This window comes from Musca autumnalis, unplaced genomic scaffold (genome assembly GCF_047663935.1).
Source record: "Musca autumnalis isolate F117 unplaced genomic scaffold, ASM4766393v1 scaffold_280, whole genome shotgun sequence".
NCBI lineage: Eukaryota > Metazoa > Arthropoda > Insecta > Diptera > Muscidae > Musca > Musca autumnalis.
In genome coordinates, this window is record NW_027411845.1 from 79,905 (window position 1) to 105,756 (window position 25,852).

Genomic DNA, 25,852 nt, shown 5'->3' on the forward strand with positions numbered 1-25,852 from the left:
TCCCGATTTTCCGTATTTTGAGCATTTTAGCTTCATTTTTGTACTAAACCACCCGTAATTTGATATTTAAAGTTCTCTGCAGTCACAACACTTCATCACCAAAAATTTTCTACATTGGTAAATTTTTTGGTATAACCCTCACATAACAGTGCCTCCTGATTTTCGGTATTTTGAGGGTTTTATCTACATTTTTTGACTAAACTATCCGTAATTTGATATTTAGGGTTTCCTGTGATCTCGAAATTTAACCACAAAAAAATTTTCAACATTGGTCATATTTGTATAGCTCCAATATAAAGGTACCTCCAGATTTTTGGTATTTTGAGGGTTTTAGCTATATTTTGACTAATCTACCAGTAATTTGTTGGTCACAAAGGTTCTTCACCAAAAATTGTCAAAATAGTTCCATGTATAATGATCCCGATATTCGGCATTTTTTGAATTTTATCTGCCTTTTTACCGATTTACCTGTTATTTAATTAATTCACCTGACTTAATTTAGGCATAAAAAGGGTGTACAAAAGTTTAAACTCACCGCTTTTTTACTTGTTCTTATTGACTTCTATTGTGTTTAACAATATACATACATTCTTTTACCATAACAGGGAGAAAAAGCGAAAAAATATTAAAACAATGGTGCCTTTAATATTCCGCCAAAGCACTTATAACAACCTAAAGCCATTTTGATTTGTTGCCAAGGATATATTTAAATGCTCCAATTCTCAAGTAGTTGCAACAAATGCTTGAGCACCAATTAATTCCTTTTGCAGCAGCCAACGTTATTCGTTCGAGCTAAATTGCTTTATAGGCAATTCAAGAAAAATTAAAAGCGAAGAGGAGCAGAGAAGAAGAAAAAAGCAACGCTTAAGAAAAAGAATTGCTTTATTCTACAATATGAATAAAATACCTATTTCATTCACCTTTTGCGAGGTGCACACGTGCAGGGCCAGGGCTATTATTAATGCGTTGCTATGAATTTATGACTTATGAAGGTGTTCTGTGAAAAATAAATGTTAATCACCTGAAGAACGCAAGTGTAACAAGAAAACATTTTAAGGTACATGACATCTGTAGGCACAGTTCAAATCTAATTGGATTTGACAACGCCAATAAACTTTGTAGAGTGATTGGGGGTTTGACTAATTGACTAATTTGTGGGCGTAAACCTTATCTTGTAATTAGAAATTATTGGATAAAATGCTCCTACTAGGCAGTTTGAAAGTTATGCTCGATGTATGGGATGTATACTTCCTCTAGAATCCCTCTTGTTTCTTGAAAATGTAGTGATTGAAAGAAGTGTTTGGAGAAATCACCGTTAAGTGACAATATTAGAGTGAAATAATAGGGAAATAGATGGTCTGACCCAAGTGAAAAGTCGGTTGTTTACAAATTGGACTCAGCGAATTATTCTTTGTCATCGCATTTGTAGTTTCACTGTACGTTAGTCAAATTTTTATGGAAATAGTGAGCAAAAATATAAAATGAAAGGGTATCACTGAAAATATGACAAAAGTGAGGTGATAAGTCCATGTTTTGGTATCATTGTCTCAGACTTATTTTCATTGTGGAGCCCCTTTTAAGTTTTGATTTACTTCCTGAGACAATCAATTTATACCTTTATCTATTAACTTAGCTTTTACTCCTTCCGTCCTTCTATAACAGCAACATTTCTACTTGCTACAAGAATTAATTATATCTTTAACGCAAAGTTAATAAGGAATTTATAATAGTTTCTTTTAACGTTATGTTTTTTGCCTTTTTCGCCGCAATTTATGTTGCAAATAGTTTGCAACAGAAAGATAAAAAGGTTGAACAAAAAATGTAAAACAAAAATTCCATAATTATACCCTCAGCCTTTAGGCTAAGGAGGGTATATACACTTTGATACGATGAAAATGTGCCTCATCGAAATAATGGTTTTAGACCCCAAGTATGTTTGGACGAAATGTGTTTCAGACAATTTGGAGTCGATCTAACCATGTCCGTCCGTCTGTCTGTCTGTCTGTCCTGCTGGCTGGAGCGCACGATAACTCTCGAACGGATAAACCGATTCGGTTCAAATTTTGGCTTTCGTAATATTTTGCCCAAACTTAGTTTAAGTTCGAAGATGAGCTACATCGGTCCACTCCTTCCGATACCTCCCCCACAAAAGTTCGAAAATGTTCGGAAAGTTTGTGCGCACGATAACTATTGAAGGGAGTGACCGATTTGGTCTATACTTTGTATAGCGTAAACTTTCTACCAGAGTAATATGAGGTTCCAATATGGTCTCAATAGGTCCACTCCTTCGGGTACCTCCCACACAAAATTTCGGAAAAGTTCAGTTTACGGCCATCTCTCGAATCGCTTTGATTTTTGTTTTAACAACTTGTATTCACTGCCCTACATACGACGGTACAAGCTTCATCAGGGGCAAGTCCATACTTCCTGAGAAAATAGCATGAAAGTTGCAGAAAAACTCCTATGACACCGTGTGAGGTGGTTGGAGCGGAAGATAACTCTCGAACTGATCTGCCGATTTGGTCCAAAATATGGCCTTAGTAATATTTTGTCCAAACATAGTTTTAGTTTGAAGATAAGCCATATCGGGTACCTTCCCCACAAAAGTTCAAAAATGTTCGGAAAAATTGTTCGTACGGTAACTCTTGAAGGGAGTGGCCGAAGTGGTCTATACTTTACACATCCTAATATATCTACCAGATATAGATCAGGTTCAAATATGGACTATATTTGTCCACTCCATCCGGTACCTCCCACACAAAATTTTCGGATAAGTTCACTGTAAGACCTGATATCGAATCACTTTGATTTTTGTTGAAGCAACTTGCATTCGCTGCCTCAATTACGATATTAAAAGTTTTTTTAGGGGGAAGTCCATACTTCTTGAGCAAACAGCTCGAAGAGTGTGAAAACCCCCTATGACACCATATGTTGTGGCTGGAGATCCACTTCCATAACGGTCATCAGGGGCAAGTCCATACTTCCTGAGAAAATAGCATGAAAGTTGCAGAAAAACTCCTATGACACCGTGTGAGGTGGTTGGAGCGGAAGATAACTCTCGAACTGATCTGCCGATTTGGTCCAAAATATGGCCTTAGTAATATTTTGTCCAAACATAGTTTTAGTTTGAAGATAAGCCATATCGGGTACCTTCCCCACAAAAGTTCAAAAATGTTCGGAAAAATTGTTCGTACGGTAACTCTTGAAGGGAGTGGCCGAAGTGGTCTATACTTTACACATCCTAATATATCTACCAGATATAGATCAGGTTCAAATATGGACTATATTTGTCCACTCCATCCGGTACCTCCCACACAAAATTTTCGGATAAGTTCACTGTAAGACCTGATATCGAATCACTTTGATTTTTGTTGAAGCAACTTGCATTCGCTGCCTCAATTACGATATTAAAAGTTTTTTTAGGGGGAAGTCCATACTTCTTGAGCAAACAGCCCGAAGAGTGTGAAAACCCCCTATGACACCATATGTTGTGGCTGGAGATCCACTTCCATAACGGTCAATGTCGATCCATTCCTTTTAGTATCTCCTCCGCAAAACTTTTGATCTTTAATCCTAATCAACATTTTTGTCGGTTCAAACGCCCAAATTTTTTAAAACCCCTTAAATACACACGTATTTTTTGAAAAAATTGTTTCAATATACACATGCTGAGGGTATACCTCTGTCGGCAAAGCCGACTGATACTTTTTTACTTGTTTATAAATAACTTGTAGCAGAATTCCTTGTAACACTTTTCCATGCGATTCCTTATGCTCATCCTCAACTTACTTTTTTCTCGGCATCTTATAAAATAGTACCAACCAACGTAAGTAGAATTTGATTTGCCTGTACAAACGCTCCTATACACGACCGCACCGAACCACAAGCAATTACACTAGTTTGTGAGCTCGGTGTTATATTTGTGGCTTTGCCTTATTTGTATAAATAAATTATTTAAGAAAATATTTTCTTTTTTGCCTACGTTTTTTCTTTTTTCCTGGAAGTTTGTTTTTCATTTTCCATTTGAGTTTCCGTGAAACATAAGAAAATTGTTTATTCCTGTTGAGTTTTAGTTGATTTTACTTAGGTTTTGTAGATTTTCTTAAGATGATGAAAAATATCATATATTTTATTTTGTTTTATGTTTTTTAACTGTAATCTTGTTTGTGTATATTTAATATTAAAATATGGATTAAAACAAGTAAACCAAAAGTTGATGATGAACACGTGAACAGAAAGGATAAATACAAATCATGATAGGAAACATATTAATTATTTCAAATGTAAACAATTTACAATTCAAGTGGATTACACTGTGAACCTTATTTTTTTTTTTTTTTTGGGATGTAAAATTCTTTTGGGAAAGCCCTTGGTGAGTACATACAGAACCCCGAAGGAGAGATCCGCCGTGAGTCCGCCCCTAGACTTTGAGCTTCATTTTGTTGCACAATAATTATTGTGGATAAAAAAGAAAATATATAAATCGATAGAAATGTACCCTCAGCTTGTGTGAATGGAGACTGCCATCTATGAACCGATTGATTAGCGGTACCCCAATCGATTTTTTTCCCTTTATTAAAATATATTTGGGTGTTTTCAAAATATTGTGGCCTTTTTCAGGAAGTACAAACTTTTCTGACAAAAATATAGAGTTATTGGAACTTTTGAGGTATTTATCTTAACGACTGTAGGTGTTCCGAATAGATGCGGACCTTTACCCAATACACTTAAATATGCTTCCATATACGAGCCTAATAAATGCACTCCCATGATGCTACTGGATCTCTGTCATTGATCTTCTGATGTCTCTCGTGGCTTGTAGTACATAATGTGTTTTAGGGATACGTAAAATCGAGTTCGGTTAATCGGTTAATCGATTATTAAACGTAAAATTTCCAAAAGTCGTAGTCGACTATTGACTGTGCGAAAACCGAATAATCGATTATTCTTAGTCGAATTTCGGAAGTCGAAGTCGACTATTATTCGTAGTCAACCATGAGTCGTAGTCTATTATTATTCGTAGTCGGCTATTAATCGTGGTCGACTATTAGTCGTAGTTGACTATTGGGTGTGCTAAAACCGCATAATTGACAGTACTTTTTTATACATATAAGCTTTGTTCCTTTACTTTTTTAATGGTAAGGGTGGTAAAAGTGAAAGTGTCAAAATTGCTCAAAATTGCTCTGTCATGAACATTTTTACCAGAAAAGTAAAGGAACGGAAAATGGTTGATCTGGCAGCAATGTCAAAAAAAACATAAAAAATCAATTTTCGTCTTTTATTTCACAGTTTTTAATTTAGTTTTGTCAGCGTTCGACTTTTTCTTCTGTTTTTCTTTTTCATTGTGAAATAATCGTCAAACAAAAGTCGAAAAATCAGTTCTGCCATTTTTTACCTGCAGAAATTTTGCTGGTAGCCTGTGGTAGAAGAGAAAGCCATTTTCGCTCTCTCTCTCCACTCTCACTCTCTTAAAAATTGCTTCCAGTTTTGCCACTTTTCGGGGTTAAGGACACTTTGCTGGTTAAAAATGTTAACTAATGGCAAAAATGGTAACCTCAGGTAAGTAAAGGAACACAGCATAACCATATAATCCATATCCGCTTTGTGTCACAAAAAATCTTGTCGTTTTGTTCCATATCCATAAAGCCTGGCGTATGGAACAAAACAACTTTGAACTTTTTAGTTCCATATACATGTCGTTTGGCGTATGGAACAAAAAGAGACAAAAAACGAATTGTTCCGCACCAAAAATGATGGCGTTTGGAACAAATTGTTTTAAAGGACTTGTTTTAAAAACTGAAGAATAGTAGTTTCTAAATCCAAATATTTTTGAATATTGTGTTGTTATATGAAAATGAAAATTTATCAATCGTTTAAACAAAAAATCCCTAGTTTAAAGACAAAACTTTAATGTTAGTCCACAAAAATATACGCAAAAAGGGCCATTCGACTTGAAGCTAGTGTGGACACCGACTACAAAAATGGCATCATAAGAAAAACGCGTTTAAATGTTTTATGTTACGTTAGAAATGCAAAATATCAATCCGTTTTGTTCGATAGAATTTTTCACCACAAACAAATAGTGATAAGTGGAGGCAATCCCTTAAATAAATGTTAAGGAAACCTATAATAATGGTCCTTGTTGTATTTATATGAGAAAAATAAATGTTTAATTTAAAGTCCTGATTTTTAAACTCCACAAAAGCACTTCATATAAGGGAGGTGGAACACGAAGTGTTTTGGTTGAAATGTGACAAAACGTGTTCCATGTGACACAAACTGCCAAAAACATGAAAAAAAGATTCCATGGAACAATTCAGCAACTTTTTGCAATTATAAAAATTGGTAATAACTTCTAGACTATCACAGATATCTGACTAAAATAAACTATGAATATGAGTTTAGTTAAGTAAAACTGAGCTCTTAAAGCATTGGATTATTGCACCATTTTTATCCTGTATGGCCTTAAACGTTAACTTGAGTTTTTCTCGAATCAGGTAAATGGCGTATGGAACACTTAAGCATGACACCGACGAAAATTACATGGAAGTGGTTCTATACGAAGTGAAGTTTTCACTGGTTCTTTTGCATGAATTGAAATGAAGTCGTGAAAGATCTATATTTTTATCACATTTGGAATTACTCCAATAGATAAATAGAATATGCCTATAATAAATAACAATGTGTAGCAAAACTCGAAAAAATAATTTTGCGGTTCTAATGTATCAATTCGGTTTTATACCCTCAGAATTTATGCTAACGAGGGTATATACACTTTCATACGGGCAAAATGTGCCTTATCGACATAAAAGGACGAAATCCGCTTCAGACAATTTGGATTTTGTCCGTCTGTCTGTCTGTCTGATTGGAGCGCACGATAACTCTCAAACAGATCAACCGATTCGGTCCAAAATTCGACTTTCGTAATATTTTGTCCACACCTTCCGGTACCTCCCCCACCAAATGTTCGAAAATGTTCAGAAAATTTGTACGCACAATAATTCTTGAAGGCAATAACCGATTTTGTCCATATTTTGCTCATCGTGTAACTTCTACCAGACATAGATTAGGTTCCAATATGGACTCAAAAGGTTCATTCCTTTTGGTACCTCCCACACCAAATTTAAGAAAAGTTCAGTTTTCCGACCTGCTCTCGAATCGCTTTGATTTTTGTTGTAACAACTTGTAATCACTGCCCTCCATGCGACGGTACAAGTTTCATCAGAGGCAAGTCCATACTTCCTGAGAAAATAGCCTGAATAGAGCACACACCGTGTGTAGTGATTTGAACACAGTATACGTCTAGAACGGATTTGCCGATTCGGTCTAAAAATTGGGCAAAATGTGCCTTATCGACATAAAGGGACGAAATCCGCTTCAGACAATTTGAATTTTGTCCGTCTGTCTGGCTGATTGGAGCGCACGATAACTCTCGAACAGATCAACCGATTCGGTCCAAAATTTGACTTTCGTAATATTTTGTACAAACTTGGTCCACCCCCCACAAAAGTTCAGAAAAGTTCGGAAACATTGTGCGCACGATAACTCTTGAAGGGAGTGACCGATTTGGTCCATACTTTACACGTCCTAATATATCTACCAGATATAGATCAGATCACTATTTCGGGTATCTCTCACAAAAAACTTCGGATAAGTTCACTTTAAGACCTGCTCTCGAATCACTTCGATTTTTGTTGAAGTAAATTGCGTTCGCTGCCTCCACTACGACGGTAAAAGTTTTTCAGGGGAAATCCATACTTCTTGAGAAAACAGGACGAAATGTGCAAAAAAACCTTATGGCACCATATGTAGTAGCTGGAGAGCACATACTGATCAACCGATTTGGTCTCTTGAACGGGCTGAGGGTATAACTCTCTCGGCAAAGCCGACTGATACATTTTTATACCCTCCACCGTAGTATGGAGGGTATATTAAGTTTGTTTTTCCGTTTGTAACGCATTTAAATACTCATTTGCGACCCTATAAAGTATATATATTCTTGATCAGGGTAAAATTCTTAGTCGAGCTGTGCACGTCCGTCCGTCCGTCTGTGGTAATCACTCTAGCATCCACAAAAATGGAGATAGGACGCTAAAATTGTGTTGTCTGCAGGCAGGTCAAGTTCGATGATGGGCTATATCGGTCCACGTTTTGGTATAGCCCCCATATAACGGTACCCCCCGACTTACGGTATTTTGACGTTTTTAGCTACATTTTCAGACCGATTTAGCTATGATTTGACATTTAAAGTTCTTAAGTGTCAATAAACTTATATAACAAAAGTTGTGGACATAGGTCCACGTTTTGGTATAGCCCCCATATAACTGTACCCCCCGATTTACGGTATTTTGACGTTTTTAGCAACATTTTCAGACAGATTTAGCTATGATTTGAAATTTAAAGTTCTTAAGTGTCAATAAACTTATATAACAAAACTTGTGGACATAGGTCCACGTGTTGGTATAGCCCCCATATAACGGTACACCCCGATTTACTGTATTTTGACGTTTTTAGCTACATTTTCAGACCGATTTAGCTATAATTTGACATTTAGGGTTCTTACGTGTCAATAAACTTAAATACCAAAAGTTGTGGACATAGGTCTACGTTTTATAACGGTACCCCCCGATTTACGGTATTTTGACGTTTTTAGCTACATTTTCAGACCGATTTAGCTATGATTTGACATTAAGTGTTCTTAGGTGTCAATAAACTTATATAACAAAACTTGTGGACATAGGTCCACGTTTTGGTATAGCCCCCATATAACGGTACCCCCCGATTTACGGTATTTTGCCGTTTTTAGCTACATTTTTAGACCGATTTAGCTATAATTTGACATTTAGGGTTCTTATGTGTCAATAAACTTATATAACAAAACTTGTTGACATAGGTCCACGTTTTGGTATAGCCCTCTTATAACGGTACCCCCGATTTACGGTATTTTGACGTTTTTAGCTACATTTTCAGACCGATTTAGCTATGATTTTACATTTAGGGTTCTTAGGTGTCAATAGACTTATATAAAAAAACTTGTGGACATAGGTCCACGTTTTGGTATAGCCCCCATATAAAGGTACCCCCCCGATTTACGGTATTCTGACGTTTTTAGCTACATTTTCAAACTGATTTAGCTAAAATTAGACATTTAAGGTTCTTAAGTGTTAATAAACTTATATAACAAAACTAGTGGACATAGGTCCATTTTTTGGAATAGCCCACATATAAAGTTGCCGCCCGATTTCAGGTATTTTGACGTTTTAAGTCACATTTCTCGACCGAATTAGCTATAATTTGATATTTAGAGTTCTTAGTGTTCAAAAAACTTATATTCCAAAAAATTATAAAGTTAGGTCCATGTTTTGGTATAGCCCCATATAACGGTACCACCCGATTTTCAGTAATTTGAGGATTTTAGCTAAAATGTTTAATCAGAGTAGCTGTAATTTGATATTTGAAGTTCTTAGTGGTCACAACACTTCTCCATAAAAAAATTGTCAACATAGGTCCATGTTCGGATATAGCTCCCATATAATGTTACCTCCCAATTTTCAGTAATTGGCAATTTTAGCTAAAATGTTTAACCGAACTAACTGTAATTTGACATTTAAAGGTTGAGTGGTCACCACACATCTGCATAAACAATTTTCAACATAGCCCCAGTATAATGATACCTCCCGATTTTCGGTACTTTGAGGATTTTACTTAAAATGTTTAATCGAACGTAGGTCCATGTTTTGGTATAGCCCCAAAACAAACCTCCCGATTTTCCGTACCTTAGCTTTATTTGTTGGACGAACTTCTCGTAATTTGAAATTTAAGAGCCAACAAAAATTGTTCACTTAAGTTCATATTTTCGTATAGCCCACATATGGGGGTACCTCCGAACTAGCTGTTAATGACATTTGAAGTTCCCACGTTATGTACCGATTTTCGGTATTTTGAGGACTTTAGCTACAATTTTTAATCGAATTAGGAGTTATTTTACATTAAAAGCTCCCATCAAAAACTGTCAACAAAGGTCCATGTTTTATTATAACCCCTATATAACGGTACCTCCCAATTTCTAGCCCACCAAAAATTGTCAACATACATAGTTAGATATAGGCACCACAAAAAGGGCCTCCCGAATGAATCATTATATGTACATTATCTGGCATTTTAACGTACCCACATAAAGTTGGGGACAGGAATGAAAACTAATTATTCCATTTTAATTCAGAATATTTTATGGTGGAGGGTATGAAAAGTTCGGCCCGGCCGAACATAACGCTTTTCTACTTGTTACTTGTTGTTTTTGGGAATCCATGGAAAACAAAAATACCTTTGGTTTTTTATGTCTCATCAAAAAGTGTTTTAATATGATAATTGTATATAAAACTGGGTGCGTGTTCCAGTCGTTTTCATCAACCATTGTTCATGTGTAGATCTATCACTCTTGAGTGTTATAGTCCATTTTTGTAAAAATTTTGAACGGCAAAAGTCTTTTTATACCCAATTAGTTTACATAATTAGTTTAATTTCATTTATAAACTAGCCGACCCGGTCCGCGTTGCTAGCACTTGAAACAGTTTTATGTTATGTGTATGTTTTAGTTTAACATACCGCCAAAGAATTGATGACTTGAGGCATGCATTTATTTCATCTGCTGGAATACAATAACTGGAAGTGTTTGTCTGAAAACGTAACGCGGATTGCTTCTTAAATCCCTTAAGAATCCAATCGTACATTCGTTCCAAATTATAACTTCTATTTAATATTGTATGTGTGCACTTCATTCAAATGAATGTCCAGCGGCAATTTAAGTGTCCACTATATCGTCCTTCCACCTTCTTATAATGTATGTTAAATACATGAGCTATCGATATGTTGTCTTCTAATTTAACACTTGCTTTCCAATAAGACCAAAGCTTCGTTATGCATATTTCCACTGGTATTTCCATTAATATGCAACATTTTGAAAAAAAGTGGGTGTGGTCGGGTCTAAAGGACACAAATAAGTGCCTCGGGTCCGAGACACAACCATCATTCTCTATCGAATAAATGTTTAAACCCCGCTCTGCCGAAATTCAACAAATTATATAGTTTACTAGCTGACCCGGTTCCGCGTTGCTGGACCGTTTTGCGGATTTTTCGTGTAAAACTTATTAATCTATCTAAATATCTATTTATCAAGCATTGATATCTCCAGATTTTGCAACCGAATTTACGAAACTTTATGTAATAAATCGATGTTTTGGCATTACCCTAATGTAATGAATAGAAAATTTCTTTATTTAATTAATTAACTTTGTGATTCCGTTTATAACACATCAGAACATTCGTCGGAGGTCATATAAAGTGTATATTCTTGATCAGCGATTTTCGCAATTTTCTAGTTTCTAGTGGCATTATTCTATCGATATGGTTTATATATGGTGTTCATATTCTTTGGGGGGTATAAAACAATCCGTATGGTCGGTACAGGTAAGGTTTTTAGAATATCCATCATGGAACGGTACTTCACTATTTTCAATACTTGCAAGGTCTTTAGCTATAATTTGGTATTTAATCTCCATTGGATGCATAAAACATTTCTGCAGTGAATATTGATATATGTAGGCATCTCACGATTATCGATATTTGTTAGCTGACCAGGGTCAGCGTTGCTGGCCCGTTGTTTGGATTTTCCGTGTAAATCTTAATAATAAATCTAGTTATCTGTCAGTCAGTCAGTCAGTCGGACTTTCTTATTTTTTTCTTTTCTTTTAATAAGGGTTATGATAGCGCTGTCAATTGTGGCCCCACTCCGAAAACGTTTTCTCATTACTTCGAAGGGAGTTCATAGACTGGTCTCGTCAGCTTTCTTAGTTGTATCTACTACACCATCCATTGTATATCGTGATTAGGGGTTCGACTGTAGTCCTTGGCAATATTTGGTTTTCTCCGACATAATATTTCGTAAAAAAGACCTGCTCACAGAGAACAATATGTCATTCAAGAGAAATTAGGACGATCTCTGGAATTTTCTTTCGATGTTGTATTCACTTTTTTACCTTTATTGACCTCAAAAAACCGATTCCATAGATTAAAAAATTAAACAAAATTAGAAAAAAAAATCAAAAATAGTCCCTTATTTGTTTGTATTTCAACAGAAACCCAAAGAGAATAGATGGGGAACATTTTAACCGTTCTTAGCAGGGCTGTAGTAAAGATTATTTGTTCCATACTATCTTTGTCTCAGCATTTCTCTAAAAATTCTTCATTGGTTACCTGGGCCCTATTCCACGAAACAACTTATCAACTTTTCTTTTTGCACTTAGAAATATTTTTGAAAATGTTCACATTTTCCTGTTCCACAGAACCATTATTTTTCCGAAATGCATAAAATATACATAACAATGGCAAACATTGAGCTTTTGCCGCAAATTTTATGGAAATCCCTTTAGTAGTATTGGAGTTTTGACAGAAAACAAAACAGGTGTGGTCCGGCCTATAGGCCCTTAAGAAGTACCTAGGTTGTAGATTAATCAGTAAATTTTTAATCCGATACATGCATAATTTTTGCAAATATAACGTTTTTTAAAAATATCGCATAGGGGAGGTTCCCCGCCCCCTCTGGAATTCAATAAAATACGTAATCTGTTTTCGGGGGCGTGGTAAACTTTTCTTTCCAAAAACATAAGTTGGCTTATGACAGCATTTGATTTTTATTCATAAAGGTAAGGCGTTTTTTTACATATGCCCCCTACAAAATTCATGTAAATATACCCCTGCATTCCCTGACATTTTCAGGAAAATCGGTTCAGCAGTTTTGTAGATGTAACATATTTTAAAAAGTGGGTGTGGTCAAGTCTTTGGTCCTAAATAAGTGGGTAAGGTCGGAGACATAACCACAATTGCCTCGCAAATTAACTTCCAAATAGATACATTCGTAATTATTGTAAATATAACATTTTTAAAAAAGTAGGGTAAAAGGGGAGTACCCCGCTCCTTCTGAAATTCAACTGAATTTGTAGCCTATTTTAAGCAGGGGCCATCCCTGTACATTCCCTTGCAATTTTAGGAAAATCGGTTCAGTAATTTTTGTAGAAATGATAAATATTGAAAATTGAAATAAGTGGTCATAAATTTTATTTGCATAAAAACCCAAGTCGGGTTATGGCGCACATTTTACAGAAAAAAATATCGAAATCGGTCTAGCCGTTCTCAATTGATGCCATTACCAACGAACGACATTTGATTTGTATTTATAAGGATTTAAACAGTAACAGTAGTTTTGTAGATATAACCTAAGCTGGAGACACAATCGCCAATGACTCGCAAAAAAATTCCGAAACCGATACATTCGTATTTGTTGCAAATATTGCATTTTTACAAAAATACCCGCCCGATCCGAAAGTCAAAAAATATGTAGCCTATTTTTATCGGTGACCAATCCTGTACATTCGCTGAAAGTTTTAGATAAATCGATTCAGTAGTTTCGTAGATATAACATATTTAAAAAGTGGGCGTTATCCAGTCTTAATGCCCCAAATAAGCACGTAAGGTCGGAGAAACAATCGCCATTGACTCGGAAATTAATTTTCAAAGCGATACATTTGTTGCAAATATTGCATTTTTACAAAAATAGGGCATAGGGGAGGTACCCCATCCGATCCGAAATTCAACCAAATATGTAGCCTATTTCAACCGGGGGCCATCACTCTACGTTCCCTGAAAATTTCAGGAAAATCTGCTGATTAGTTTCGTAGATATAACATATTTATTAAAGTGGGCGGATGGCCAATCTGTCTTTGCATAAAAACCTAAACTGGACCATGACTAACATTTCTACAAAAAATTATCCAAATCGCTCCAGCCGTTTTCAACTTATTCAATTACCAACAAACGACAATTGAGTTTTATATATAAGCAAGTAAAAAGTCGTTAAGTTCGGCAGGGCCGAACTTTTTATACTCTCCACCATAAAATAGTCTTAATTAAAATGGAATAATTAGGGTCCTTTCACAATTTTAGGTGGAACAACTTTTCGACAATGGATAGACGCCTACTGCCTCTCACTATTGCTTAAATTACACTGTGAACACAAATGTTGGGGCAGAGATATTTCCTTTTGGAGATGAAAGCCATTGGTGTGTGTATATTAAAAACCCCGAATTACAGATGCGTCGTGAGTCTAACTTCCGTGTTATGGCGTGATGAAGTTATTGCAAAAGACCCTGTAAGTCATCATGAATTAGCATTACATCTTTGTTTGTTGTGTTTGTAGAGCACTTAAGCAACAGTGAACAATGATATAACGCTAATTCCTGATGGCCCACAGGGTCTCTAACAAAAATGTCATCACGCCATAACGCGGAAGTTCGACTCAAGGCGGATCTGTCCTTCGGGGTTCATAATATACTTACCAAGGCCGTTTTTTCCCCAAGACGAATTTTCCGTGCCCCAGACTTTCACCTCCATTTTGTTGCACAGTGTTATCTAATCTAATCTAAAAATGTGTTCAGCTAGGTGAAAGGTACCACCTACGGGGCTATATCAAAGAGTCAACCTATCTTTAATTTTTTGGCGGAAAAGTTTTATAGCTGCAGGGAACTTCAAGAGTCAAATTGAGGGTAGTTTCATCAAAACAATGTAGACCCTGAAAAATGGACCCATGTTGACGAATTTTAGTGAAGAAATTTCGTGACCACTGAAAATTCCCGAAAATCGGGAGGTACAGTTATATGGGGGATATACCAAAACATGGACCTATATTGACGATTATTTTTGAATAGACAAAATTGTAGCTAAAATTCTCAAAATACCGATCATTACAGCTAGTACGGTTAAAAATTGCAGCTAAAATTCTCAAAATACCGAAAATCGGGAGGTACCGATATATGGGGGATATACCAAAACATGGACCTATGTTGACGATGTTTCGTGCAGATATTTCATGACCACTGAGAACCTCAAATGTCAAATAGCAGATAGTTCGGTTAAAAATTGTGGCTAAAATTCTCAAAATACCGAAAATCGGGAGGTACCGTTATATGAGGACTATACCAAAACATGGACCTATGCCCATATCCTTTTGGATATAAGTTTGTTGATCACTAGGAACCCTAAATGCCAAATTATAGCTAATTCGGTATGCAAATATGGCGAAGAACGTCAAAATACCTCAAATCCGGAGGTACCATTATATGGGGGCTATACCAAAGAGTGAACCGATATAGCCCATCTTCGAACTTGACCTGCCTATGGAAAAAAGACCCTCGCGTGCAAAATTTCAGCTCTCTATCTCAATTATTGCGGACGCTAGAGTGATTACAACAGACGGACAGACGGACATGGCTAGATCGTCTTAGAATTTTATCCTGATCAAGAATATATGGTAACATGGGGCGCCTTCGCCACGTTTTTGTTCAAAATGTTCTCATATCGACATCATTAAAGTTTTTCCAAATATTATTTTTGGTAAGAATATTAGCATGTCTTGACTATAAGTTTTGATATAAAAATGATTATAATTTTGTTTTTAAAATATTATTTTTGAGAATTTCCAAAATGTCTAAAAAGTGGCGAAGCCTCCCCACCCATGGGGTAGCTTCGCCATCGACATAGGACATATATCAACGGACTCTAAAACTGGTATTTACCATACTTCCTCCCCAAATATCAACATTATGCATAAAAGGAACATGTTTTCTATTTAATAACCAAAAATGATTCTAAAATTTACAAAAGGAAACATATTCTAGCTGTTAATTGAAGCAGGTACCTTGAATTTAGGCATAAAAATGAAATTTTTGCCAAATTAGATAGGTTTAGCACAATATTTGATTTCAACTTCACATTATAGCGTAGTATATCAATAGCATACATAATTTAAGTTAAACCTGACACATTTCTCACATTAACCCACAACACCCCTATCATGGCGTAGCCGCCCCACACCCTACATAGTTCATAATATGAATATATTGACATTTATAATTACTTTTATCATGCAAATCATTTGGATTTATATTCTTCAGTAGTTGTCTATTAACGGTATAAAATATAATTTTGATATCACAAAAGGTATACAAGATATCACAAAATATACCTTCCATGAATATTTTTCGCAATACCCCAAAAACATGAAACCGCGTGCATCAGCAATCATATATTTGATAGAAATGCCAATTTTTGGGAGATGAAAGATCTTCGTTAAACTCACAATTTTCCCTTTAACGGCATTTCTGTAGCAGTTATAATTATCAAGAAAATCGGTGCTGGCGAAGGCGCCCCAGTGGCGAAGCCGCCCCATGTTACCATATATACTTTATAGGGTCGCAAATGATTAGTTCGATGTGTTACAAACGGAATGACAAACTTAATATACCCTCCATACTATGGTGGAGGGTATAAAAAGTACTGAACTGTTCCTTTTATTGCAGGAGTAGTACATACAACCCACGTCAGTAGAATATAACACCTACATTTTTGTTATACCCTCCACCATAGTATGGAGGGTATATTACGTTTGTCATTCCGTTTGTAACACATCGAACTAATCATTTGCGACCCTATAAAGTATATATATTCTTGATCAGGATAAAATTCTAAGACGATCTAGCCATGTCCGTCTGTCCGTCTGTCCGTCTGTTGTAATCACTCTAGCGTCCGCAATAATTGAGATAGAGTGCTGAAATTTTGCACCCGAAGGTCTTTTTTCCATAGGCAGGTCAAGTTCGAAGATGGACTATATCGGTCCACTCTTTGGTATAGCCCCCATATAACGGTACCTCCGGATTTGAGGTATTTTGACGTTCTTCGCCACATTTGCAGACCGAATTAGCTATAATTTGGCACTTAGGGTTCCTAGTGATCAACAAACTTATATCCCAAAGGATATGGGCATAGGTCCATGTTTTGGTATAGTCCGCATATATCGGTACCTCCCGATTTTCGGTATTTTAAGAATTTTAGCTACAATTTTTAACCGAATTAGCTGTAATTTGCCATTTGAGGTTCTCGGTGGTCATGAAATATCTCCACCAAACATCGTCAACATAGGTCCATGTTTTGGTATAGCCCCCATATAACGGTAACTCCCGATTTTCGGTATTTTGAGAATTTTGGCCACAATTTGTAACCGAACTATCTGCAATTTGACATTTTAGGTTCTCAGTGGTCATGAAACATCTCTACCAAACATCTTCAACATAGGTCCATGTTTTGGTATGGCCCCCTTATAACCGTACCTCCCGATTTTCGGTATTTTGAGCATTTTAGTTACAATTTTTAACCGAACTAGCTGTAATTTGACATTTGAGGTTCTTAGTGGTCATGAAACATCTCCACGAAACATCGTCAATATAGGTCCATGTTTTGGTATAGCCCCCATATATCGGTACCTCCCGATTTTCGGTATTTTGGGAATTTTAGCTACAATTTTTAACCGAACTAGCTGTAATTTGCCATTTGAGGTTCTCAGTGGTCGTAAAACATCTCCAACGATACATCGTCAATATAGGTCCATGTTTTGGTATAGCCCCCATATAACGGTACCTCCCGATTTTAGGTATTTTGAGAATTTTAGCTACAGTTTTTAAACGAAATAGCTGTAATTTGACATTTAAAGTTTCAGTGGACATAATACATCTTCAATGAAACATCGTCAACATAGGTCCATGTTTTGGTATAGCCCCCATATAGCGGTATCTCCCGATTTTCGGTATTTTGAGAATTTTAGGTGCAATTTTTAACCGAACTATCTGTAATGATCGGTATTTTGAGAATTTTAGCTACAATTTTGTCTATTCAAAAATAATCGTCAATATAGGTAGGTCCATGTTTTGGTATTTCCCCCCATATAACTTTACCTCCCGATTTTCGGGAATTTTCTGTGGTCACGAAATTTCTTCACTAAAATTCGTCAACATGGGTCCATTTTTGAGGGTCTGCATTGTTTCGATGAAACTACCCTCAATTTGACTCTTGAAGCTCCCTGCAGCTATAAAACATTTCCGCCAAAACATGTAAAGATAGTTTGACTCTTGGATTTAGCACCGTAGGTGGTACCTTTCACCTAGCTGAACACATTTTTTAGATTAGATAACACTGTGCAACAAAATGGAGGTGAAAGTCTGGGGCACGAAAAATTCCTCCTGGGGAAGAAAGGCCTTGGTGAGTATATTATGAACCCCGAAGGACAGATCCGCCGTGAGTCGAACTTCCGCGTTATGGCGTGATGAAATTTTTGTTAGAGACCCTGTGGGCCGTCAGGAATTATCGTTATATATTTGTTCACTGTTGCTTAAGTGCTCTACAAAAACAACAAACACAGATATAATGCTAATTAATGATGGCGTACAGGGTCTCTTGCAAAAACTTCATCACGCCATAACGCGGAAGTTCGACTCACGGCGCATCTGTCCTTCGGGGTTTTAAATAAACTCACAATTGTCGAAAAGTTGTTACACCTAAAATTGTGAAAGGACCCCAATTATTCCATTTTACCCCCAGTTTTTGTAACAAATTTTTGTTCGTTCGTCTATATTCGTAATAATTTAGGCATCAATAGCTCTGCCCCCAGATGACATACATACCTAAATTTTCGTAGACGCGTTCCATATTTGTTAAAGAGTTCCTCATATAAAAATCAGCGCTCTACATTTGCGCTTAGGCGAGTAAATCGATCTACAAAATTTGACAATTCGTGTGAGAAGAAAAAAATTTTTTACAAAAACAGGGGGTTAATTAATACTTTTTTATGGTGGAGGGTATTAAAAGTTCGGCACGGCCGAACTTAACGACTTTTTACTTGTTAATGTTAGCTTATTTATCCCGAAGAGAATAAATCTACGTCTGTTTTAATAATTCTAACACCCAATTCAGTTAGAGCGCTATATGGTTGCACTCGCGGCAGGTCAAGTTCGAAGGTGGGCTATGGGTGCCTCTCGATTTTCGATATTTTGATGATTTTAACTACAATTTTTAACTGAACTAGCTGTAGTTTGACATTAAGGGCTCCTAGAGATCACAACGCTTCTTCATCAAAAATTGTCAACATAGGCCCGTGTTTAGGTATAGCCGGCATATAAATGTATTTTCCTGTTTTCGGCATTTTCTCGATTTTGGCTACAAGTTTTAACTGAAATAGCTGTAGTATGATATTTGAGGTTCTTTGGGATGACAACACTTCTTTACTAAAAATTTTCAACATAGGCCCAGGTTTATGTATGGCTATACCTAAACCTATATAAGGGTACATCCTGACTTTCGGTAGCTGCACTTATTGACTGATGTTCCCTGTGGAGTTGGGTAATCTAGTTCCTAGTTCCTTGTACTAGTTCCAAAACGAATGAATAACATCATTATACGTAATGTGTGATATTAAGTATACGCAGCTTGTTCAAAGAAAAAATGTGGGCCACTGGAACTGCGAAGTGGACTAGATAGTTACATATAGTTCCTTCGGCCAACTCTAGTTCCCCGTAGCCATGAAACTTTTCCACCGAAAATAGGTCCATATATAGGTATAGCCCTAATATAACGGTACGGTATCTCCCGATTTTCGGTATTTTGAGTTTAGCTACATTTTTTGCACGAACTGCCTGGTATTGGATATTTGAGTTTACCACTGGTCACAAAACTTTTCCAACAAAAATTTTTAACATAGGTCAACGTTTTTGATTTCAGTTTTTATCTACATTTTCGGGCAAGATTGGATGTTCTTTAGCATTTATGATTCCAAGTGTTAAAACCTTCCCTATCACAAATTTTGGATATTGGCGCACGTTGTTGTATAACCATCATATAACTGTACCGCCCGTTTTTAGCTGACCGGATTAGCTGAAATTAGGTATTTGGGGTTCCCAGGGCTCAAAAAATGTCCAAATAAAATTGTGAAAATTAATTATTCCCTATAAGTTCAGAGTATTTCGTGGTGGAGGGTATAACAAGTTTTGCCTCGCCGAACTTAACCCTTTTTAGTTGTTTTCTGTTATGTTGGTTCACATTTCTGTTATATATGTTGGTAATATTTAGCGTTCTTCATTTAATAATTGTTAAATATTGAATTTTCTTCGACCTTTTTGTTATACAATGTTGTTTTCATTAAATCAAGCTCGAGGTCATTTGTTATTAATAATTTTTATTTATTTTCGATATTTCGCAATTTCTTGAATTGCATCTTCAGGAATTATGATCTACAACAAAGGTAACAAATATAAAAAACATGAATATCACAGTAGTTTAATAAGCTATAACAAGAAAAAACATACTAACAGTTCGCAATAATCACGTAAAAATAAAAAACACAAGCATTTACTTAAAGCTAGGGTAGCATCACTACCATCGTCTTCTAATGTAAATATTGCACTGACTATTTATTTGAATATTGCGATCTCCTTATGTTCTTAGCTTTGCTAATTAAACCTCTGTAACAAAGAGCACTGTTGTCGACGTCGCTTTTGAAGTTCATACGCCTTGTTGTTGGTACATTGAGAATATGTAACATCTCCATCGTGTATCGTTTTTTGTAGTGAGATTCGTTTCCTACTACTGTCGCTCTCTCAAAATTGGGTTGGTGGTTATGTTGTGCACAGTGGGTCACTAGTGCGGTTTTGGGTTTTTCGTGATGATGTCGTAATTTTAGATCTGACTTGTGTGCTGAGATTCTCGTTTTTAGTTTATTTTTTGTTGTACCAATGTATTGTTGTTGACATGTTTCTTTGTCATTACCTCCACATGGTATTTGGTATACAACATTAGATTTTTCCATGTTGTCTATTCTTGTTTTGGTTTTGGAATTATTCCACAATTTATTAAGAATTCCATCAAAAATGTTCATAAATTAATTGAAGGGAACAAGGAAACCAAAGAATTGGTATACAACAAACTAACAACACATATAGAAAACTTTCAACAAAAAATACTAAACATTATAATAGAACATAAACACAACTTGTTAAAAGAAAATGCTAAAAAGTGCGAACTTACCAACAACAACCTAGAAAAAATTCTAACAGAAGATGAACTTTGTACCCTGAGGAGAGCAGAAAACACAGCTTTGGAAACTCTAAAGCATAAACAAAAACAAATCCACATACAAACATTTGAAAAACTTATGGAGAAACAAAGGCGAGAACTTAACATTCAAATAAATGATAATTGGTTTGTCAACAAAACCAACAAAAACATTCCTGATAATATCAAATGGCTACTCTCTCTAGGACCTAAATTTGCCTTGCCGACAACCAAAGACAACTTTCCGCTCTTTAAATACATCACCGACGGAGAAGAAATAATACACACAAATGAAGATAGAGAAAAACAAGAAGACGCGAGAACCAACTTTACAACAATGGTCGAAAATCACATCAACAAATTAAAGAAGACTAGCAAAGATGCATTTATAATACGCACAGTGGCGCAAACGAAAACATTCATGAAATCGAATAAAGACATAATAATTTTGAATTCCGATAAAGGAAATGTAACGGTAGCGATGGACAATAATGAATATAAGGAGAGAATGATGAACTTAGTCGGCGACATTATGACATACCAGAGGATGAACAAGGATCCCACTACCACGTTACAAAAGAAAAACAATGAATTAGTCGAGGAACTATTTAAAAATGGTTATATCACAGCTATTGAGAGGAAAAGCTTAAAAACTGACGTTGCAAATGCTCCTAGAATCTACGGTCTACCAAAAATTCATAAAGAAGGGTACCCATTAAGGCCAATATGCTCCTCCATTGACTCACCATCCAGGGAAATGTGCAAATATATAGTCAACATATTGGAATATTTAACGGAAAATTCGAAATATAACATTAAGGACTCTGTGCAATTTAGGAATAAGCTGAAAAACTTGACAATTAAACATGACGAAAAACTAGTATCTTTTGACGTTGTATCGCTTTTTCCTAGCATTCCAGTAGACCTTGCAATTGATATAATTGAAAGCCGATGGGAAGAACTGAAAGAATACACAAATATACATAAGAACTTATTTGTACGTATTCTAAGTTTCTGCATTAAAGACAATCGCTATTTTAAGTATGAGAACAAAATCTACAAACAAAAACGTGGCCTACCAATGGGATCTCCAGCTTCTCCAGTTATAGCTGACATCGTTATGGAGAAGCTACTGGATACCTGTATTAACAAATTGACAACCAAACCGGCTTTTTTATCCAAATATGTAGACGATCTATTTGTAGTTATAAAGGAAAGTGCAATTGACGAAACACTGCAATCTTTTAACAGTTATCATAAGAACATTAAATTTACTATCGAAATGGAAAACGACAACAAACTTCCTTATTTGGATACAATGGTTATAAGGAACAACAAAGAACTTAAAATGAATTGGTACATGAAACCTACAGCGTCTGGCAGGATCATTAATTTCTTATCGAAACATCCGAAAAGAATAATTATAAACACTGCCAAAAATCTTATATATAGAGTACTCACAATAAGCGATGAAGAATTCCACCAAGAAAACATACTCAAAATCAAGAATATTCTACATAAAAATAGTTTCCCAAGAAATTTAATAAACAATCTTATAAAAGAATATACACAAAGAGCACCAAATGAACAAAATATAGAGGAAAAAACCAAAAAAATATACAAGTCCATAGTATATGTGCCAAACATATCTGAAAGAGTTGCCAATTCTAATATTTATGACAATAACAAGTATACTATAGCACACAAATGTTACAATACACTGAGCAATCTATTCACAAAAACCAAAACAAGAATAGACAACATGGAAAAATCTAATGTTGTATACCAAATACCATGTGGAGGTAATGACAAAGAAACATGTCAACAACAATACATTGGTACAACAAAAAATAAACTAAAAACGAGAATCTCAGCACACAAGTCAGATCTAAAATTACGACATCATCACGAAAAACCCAAAACCGCACTAGTGACCCACTGTGCACAACATAACCACCAACCCAATTTTGAGAGAGCGACAGTAGTAGGAAACGAATCTCACTACAAAAAACGATACACGATGGAGATGTTACATATTCTCAATGTACCAACAACAAGGCGTATGAACTTCAAAAGCGACGTCGACAACAGTGCTCTTTGTTACAGAGGTTTAATTAGCAAAGCTAAGAACATAAGGAGATCGCAATATTCAAATAAATAGTCAGTGCAATATTTACATTAGAAGACGATGGTAGTGATGCTACCCTAGCTTTAAGTAAATGCTTGTGTTTTTTATTTTTACGTGATTATTGCGAACTGTTAGTATGTTTTTTCTTGTTATAGCTTATTAAACTACTGTGATATTCATGTTTTTTATATTTGTTACCTTTGTTGTAGATCATAATTCCTGAAGATGCAATTCAAGAAATTGCGAAATATCGAAAATAAATAAAAATTATTAATAACAAATGACCTCGAGCTTGATTTAATGAAAACAACATTGTATAACAAAAAGGTCGAAGAAAATTCAATATTTAACAATTATTACATACGGAAAGCACGCCGAAATTAACACAACATGATCTACAACAACCTGAAAAAGAAGAACAAATTTACAAAATATAACATCAACAAATACAAAAATTTGGAAGCAAAAAGGACAAAACTGCGGTCGACCATAACATTTTTAATCCGCTGTCGCAATTTTGGAATTATTCCACAATTGATTAAGAATTCCATCAAAAATGTTCATAAATTAATTGAAGGGAACAAGGAAACAAAAGAATTGGTATACAACAAACTAACAACACATATAGAAAACTTTCAACAAAAAATACTAAACATTATAATAGAACATAAACACAACTTGTTAAAAGAAAATGCTAAAAAGTGCGAACTTACCAACAACAACCTAGAAAAAAAAATTCTAACAGAAGATGAACTTTGTACCCTGAGGAGAGCAGAAAACACAGCTTTGGAAACTCTAAAGCATAAACAAAAACAAATCCACATACAAAAATTTGAAAAACTTATGGAGAAACAAAGGCGAGAACTTAACATTCAAATAAATGATAATTGGTTTGTCAACAAAACCAACAAAAACATTCCTGATAATATCAAATGGCTACTCTCTCTAGGACCTAAATTTGCCTTGCCGACAACCAAAGACAACTTTCCGCTCTTTAAATACATCACCGACGGAGAAGAAATAATACACACAAATGAAGATAGAGAAAAACAAGAAGACGCGAGAACCAACTTTACAACAATGGTCGAAAATCACATCAACAAATTAAAGAAGACTAGCAAAGATGCATTTATAATACGCACAGTGGCGCAAACGAAAACATTCATGAAATCGAATAAAGACATAATAATTTTGAATTCCGATAAAGGAAATGTAACGGTAGCGATGGACAATAATGAATATAAGGAGAGAATGATGAACTTAGTCGGCGACATTATGACATACCAGAGGATGAACAAGGATCCCACTACCACGTTACAAAAGAAAAACAATGAATTAGTCGAGGAACTATTTAAAAATGGTTATATCACAGCTATTGAGAGGAAAAGCTTAAAAACTGACGTTGCAAATGCTCCTAGAATCTACGGTCTACCAAAAATTCATAAAGAAGGGTACCCATTAAGGCCAATATGCTCCTCCATTGACTCACCATCCAGGGAAATGTGCAAATATATAGTCAACATATTGGAATATTTAACGGAAAATTCGAAATATAACATTAAGGACTCTGTGCAATTTAGGAATAAGCTGAAAAACTTGACAATTAAACATGACGAAAAACTAGTATCTTTTGACGTTGTATCGCTTTTTCCTAGCATTCCAGTAGACCTTGCAATTGATATAATTGAAAGCCGATGGGAAGAACTGAAAGAATACACAAATATACATAAGAACTTATTTGTACGTATTCTAAGTTTCTGCATTAAAGACAATCGCTATTTTAAGTATGAGAACAAAATCTACAAACAAAAACGTGGCCTACCAATGGGATCTCCAGCTTCTCCAGTTATAGCTGACATCGTTATGGAGAAGCTACTGGATACCTGTATTAACAAATTGACAACCAAACCGGCTTTTTTATCCAAATATGTAGACGATCTATTTGTAGTTATAAAGGAAAGTGCAATTGACGAAACACTGCAATCTTTTAACAGTTATCATAAGAACATTAAATTTACTATCGAAATGGAAAACGACAACAAACTTCCTTATTTGGATACAATGGTTATAAGGAACAACAAAGAACTTAAAATGAATTGGTACATGAAACCTACAGCGTCTGGCAGGATCATTAATTTCTTATCGAAACATCCGAAAAGAATAATTATAAACACTGCCAAAAATCTTATATATAGAGTACTCACAATAAGCGATGAAGAATTCCACCAAGAAAACATACTCAAAATCAAGAATATTCTACATAAAAATAGTTTCCCAAGAAATTTAATAAACAATCTTATAAAAGAATATACACAAAGAGCACCAAATGAACAAAATATAGAGGAAAAAACCAAAAAAATATACAAGTCCATAGTATATGTGCCAAACATATCTGAAAGAGTTGCCAATTCTAATATTTATGACAATAACAAGTATACTATAGCACACAAATGTTACAATACACTGAGCAATCTATTCACAAAAACCAAAACAAGAATAGACAACATGGAAAAATCTAATGTTGTATACCAAATACCATGTGGAGGTAATGACAAAGAAACATGTCAACAACAATACATTGGTACAACAAAAAATAAACTAAAAACGAGAATCTCAGCACACAAGTCAGATCTAAAATTACGACATCATCACGAAAAACCCAAAACCGCACTAGTGACCCACTGTGCACAACATAACCACCAACCCAATTTTGAGAGAGCGACAGTAGTAGGAAACGAA

At 35.4% G+C, this 25,852-nt stretch overlaps 1 protein-coding gene across 1 annotated transcript; it reads left to right on the forward strand.

The window, feature by feature from the left end:
- Positions 1 to 23,148: 23,148 nt before the first annotated feature.
- Positions 23,149 to 25,545, forward strand: LOC141396348 (uncharacterized; the record flags this gene model as incomplete). The annotated part of the gene is made up of 2 exons (XM_073971723.1): positions 23,149 to 23,243; positions 23,323 to 25,545. A coding segment is annotated over exon 2 (2,042 nt), but the record flags the coding sequence as incomplete, so codon positions are not given.
- Positions 25,546 to 25,852: the final 307 nt, after the last annotated feature.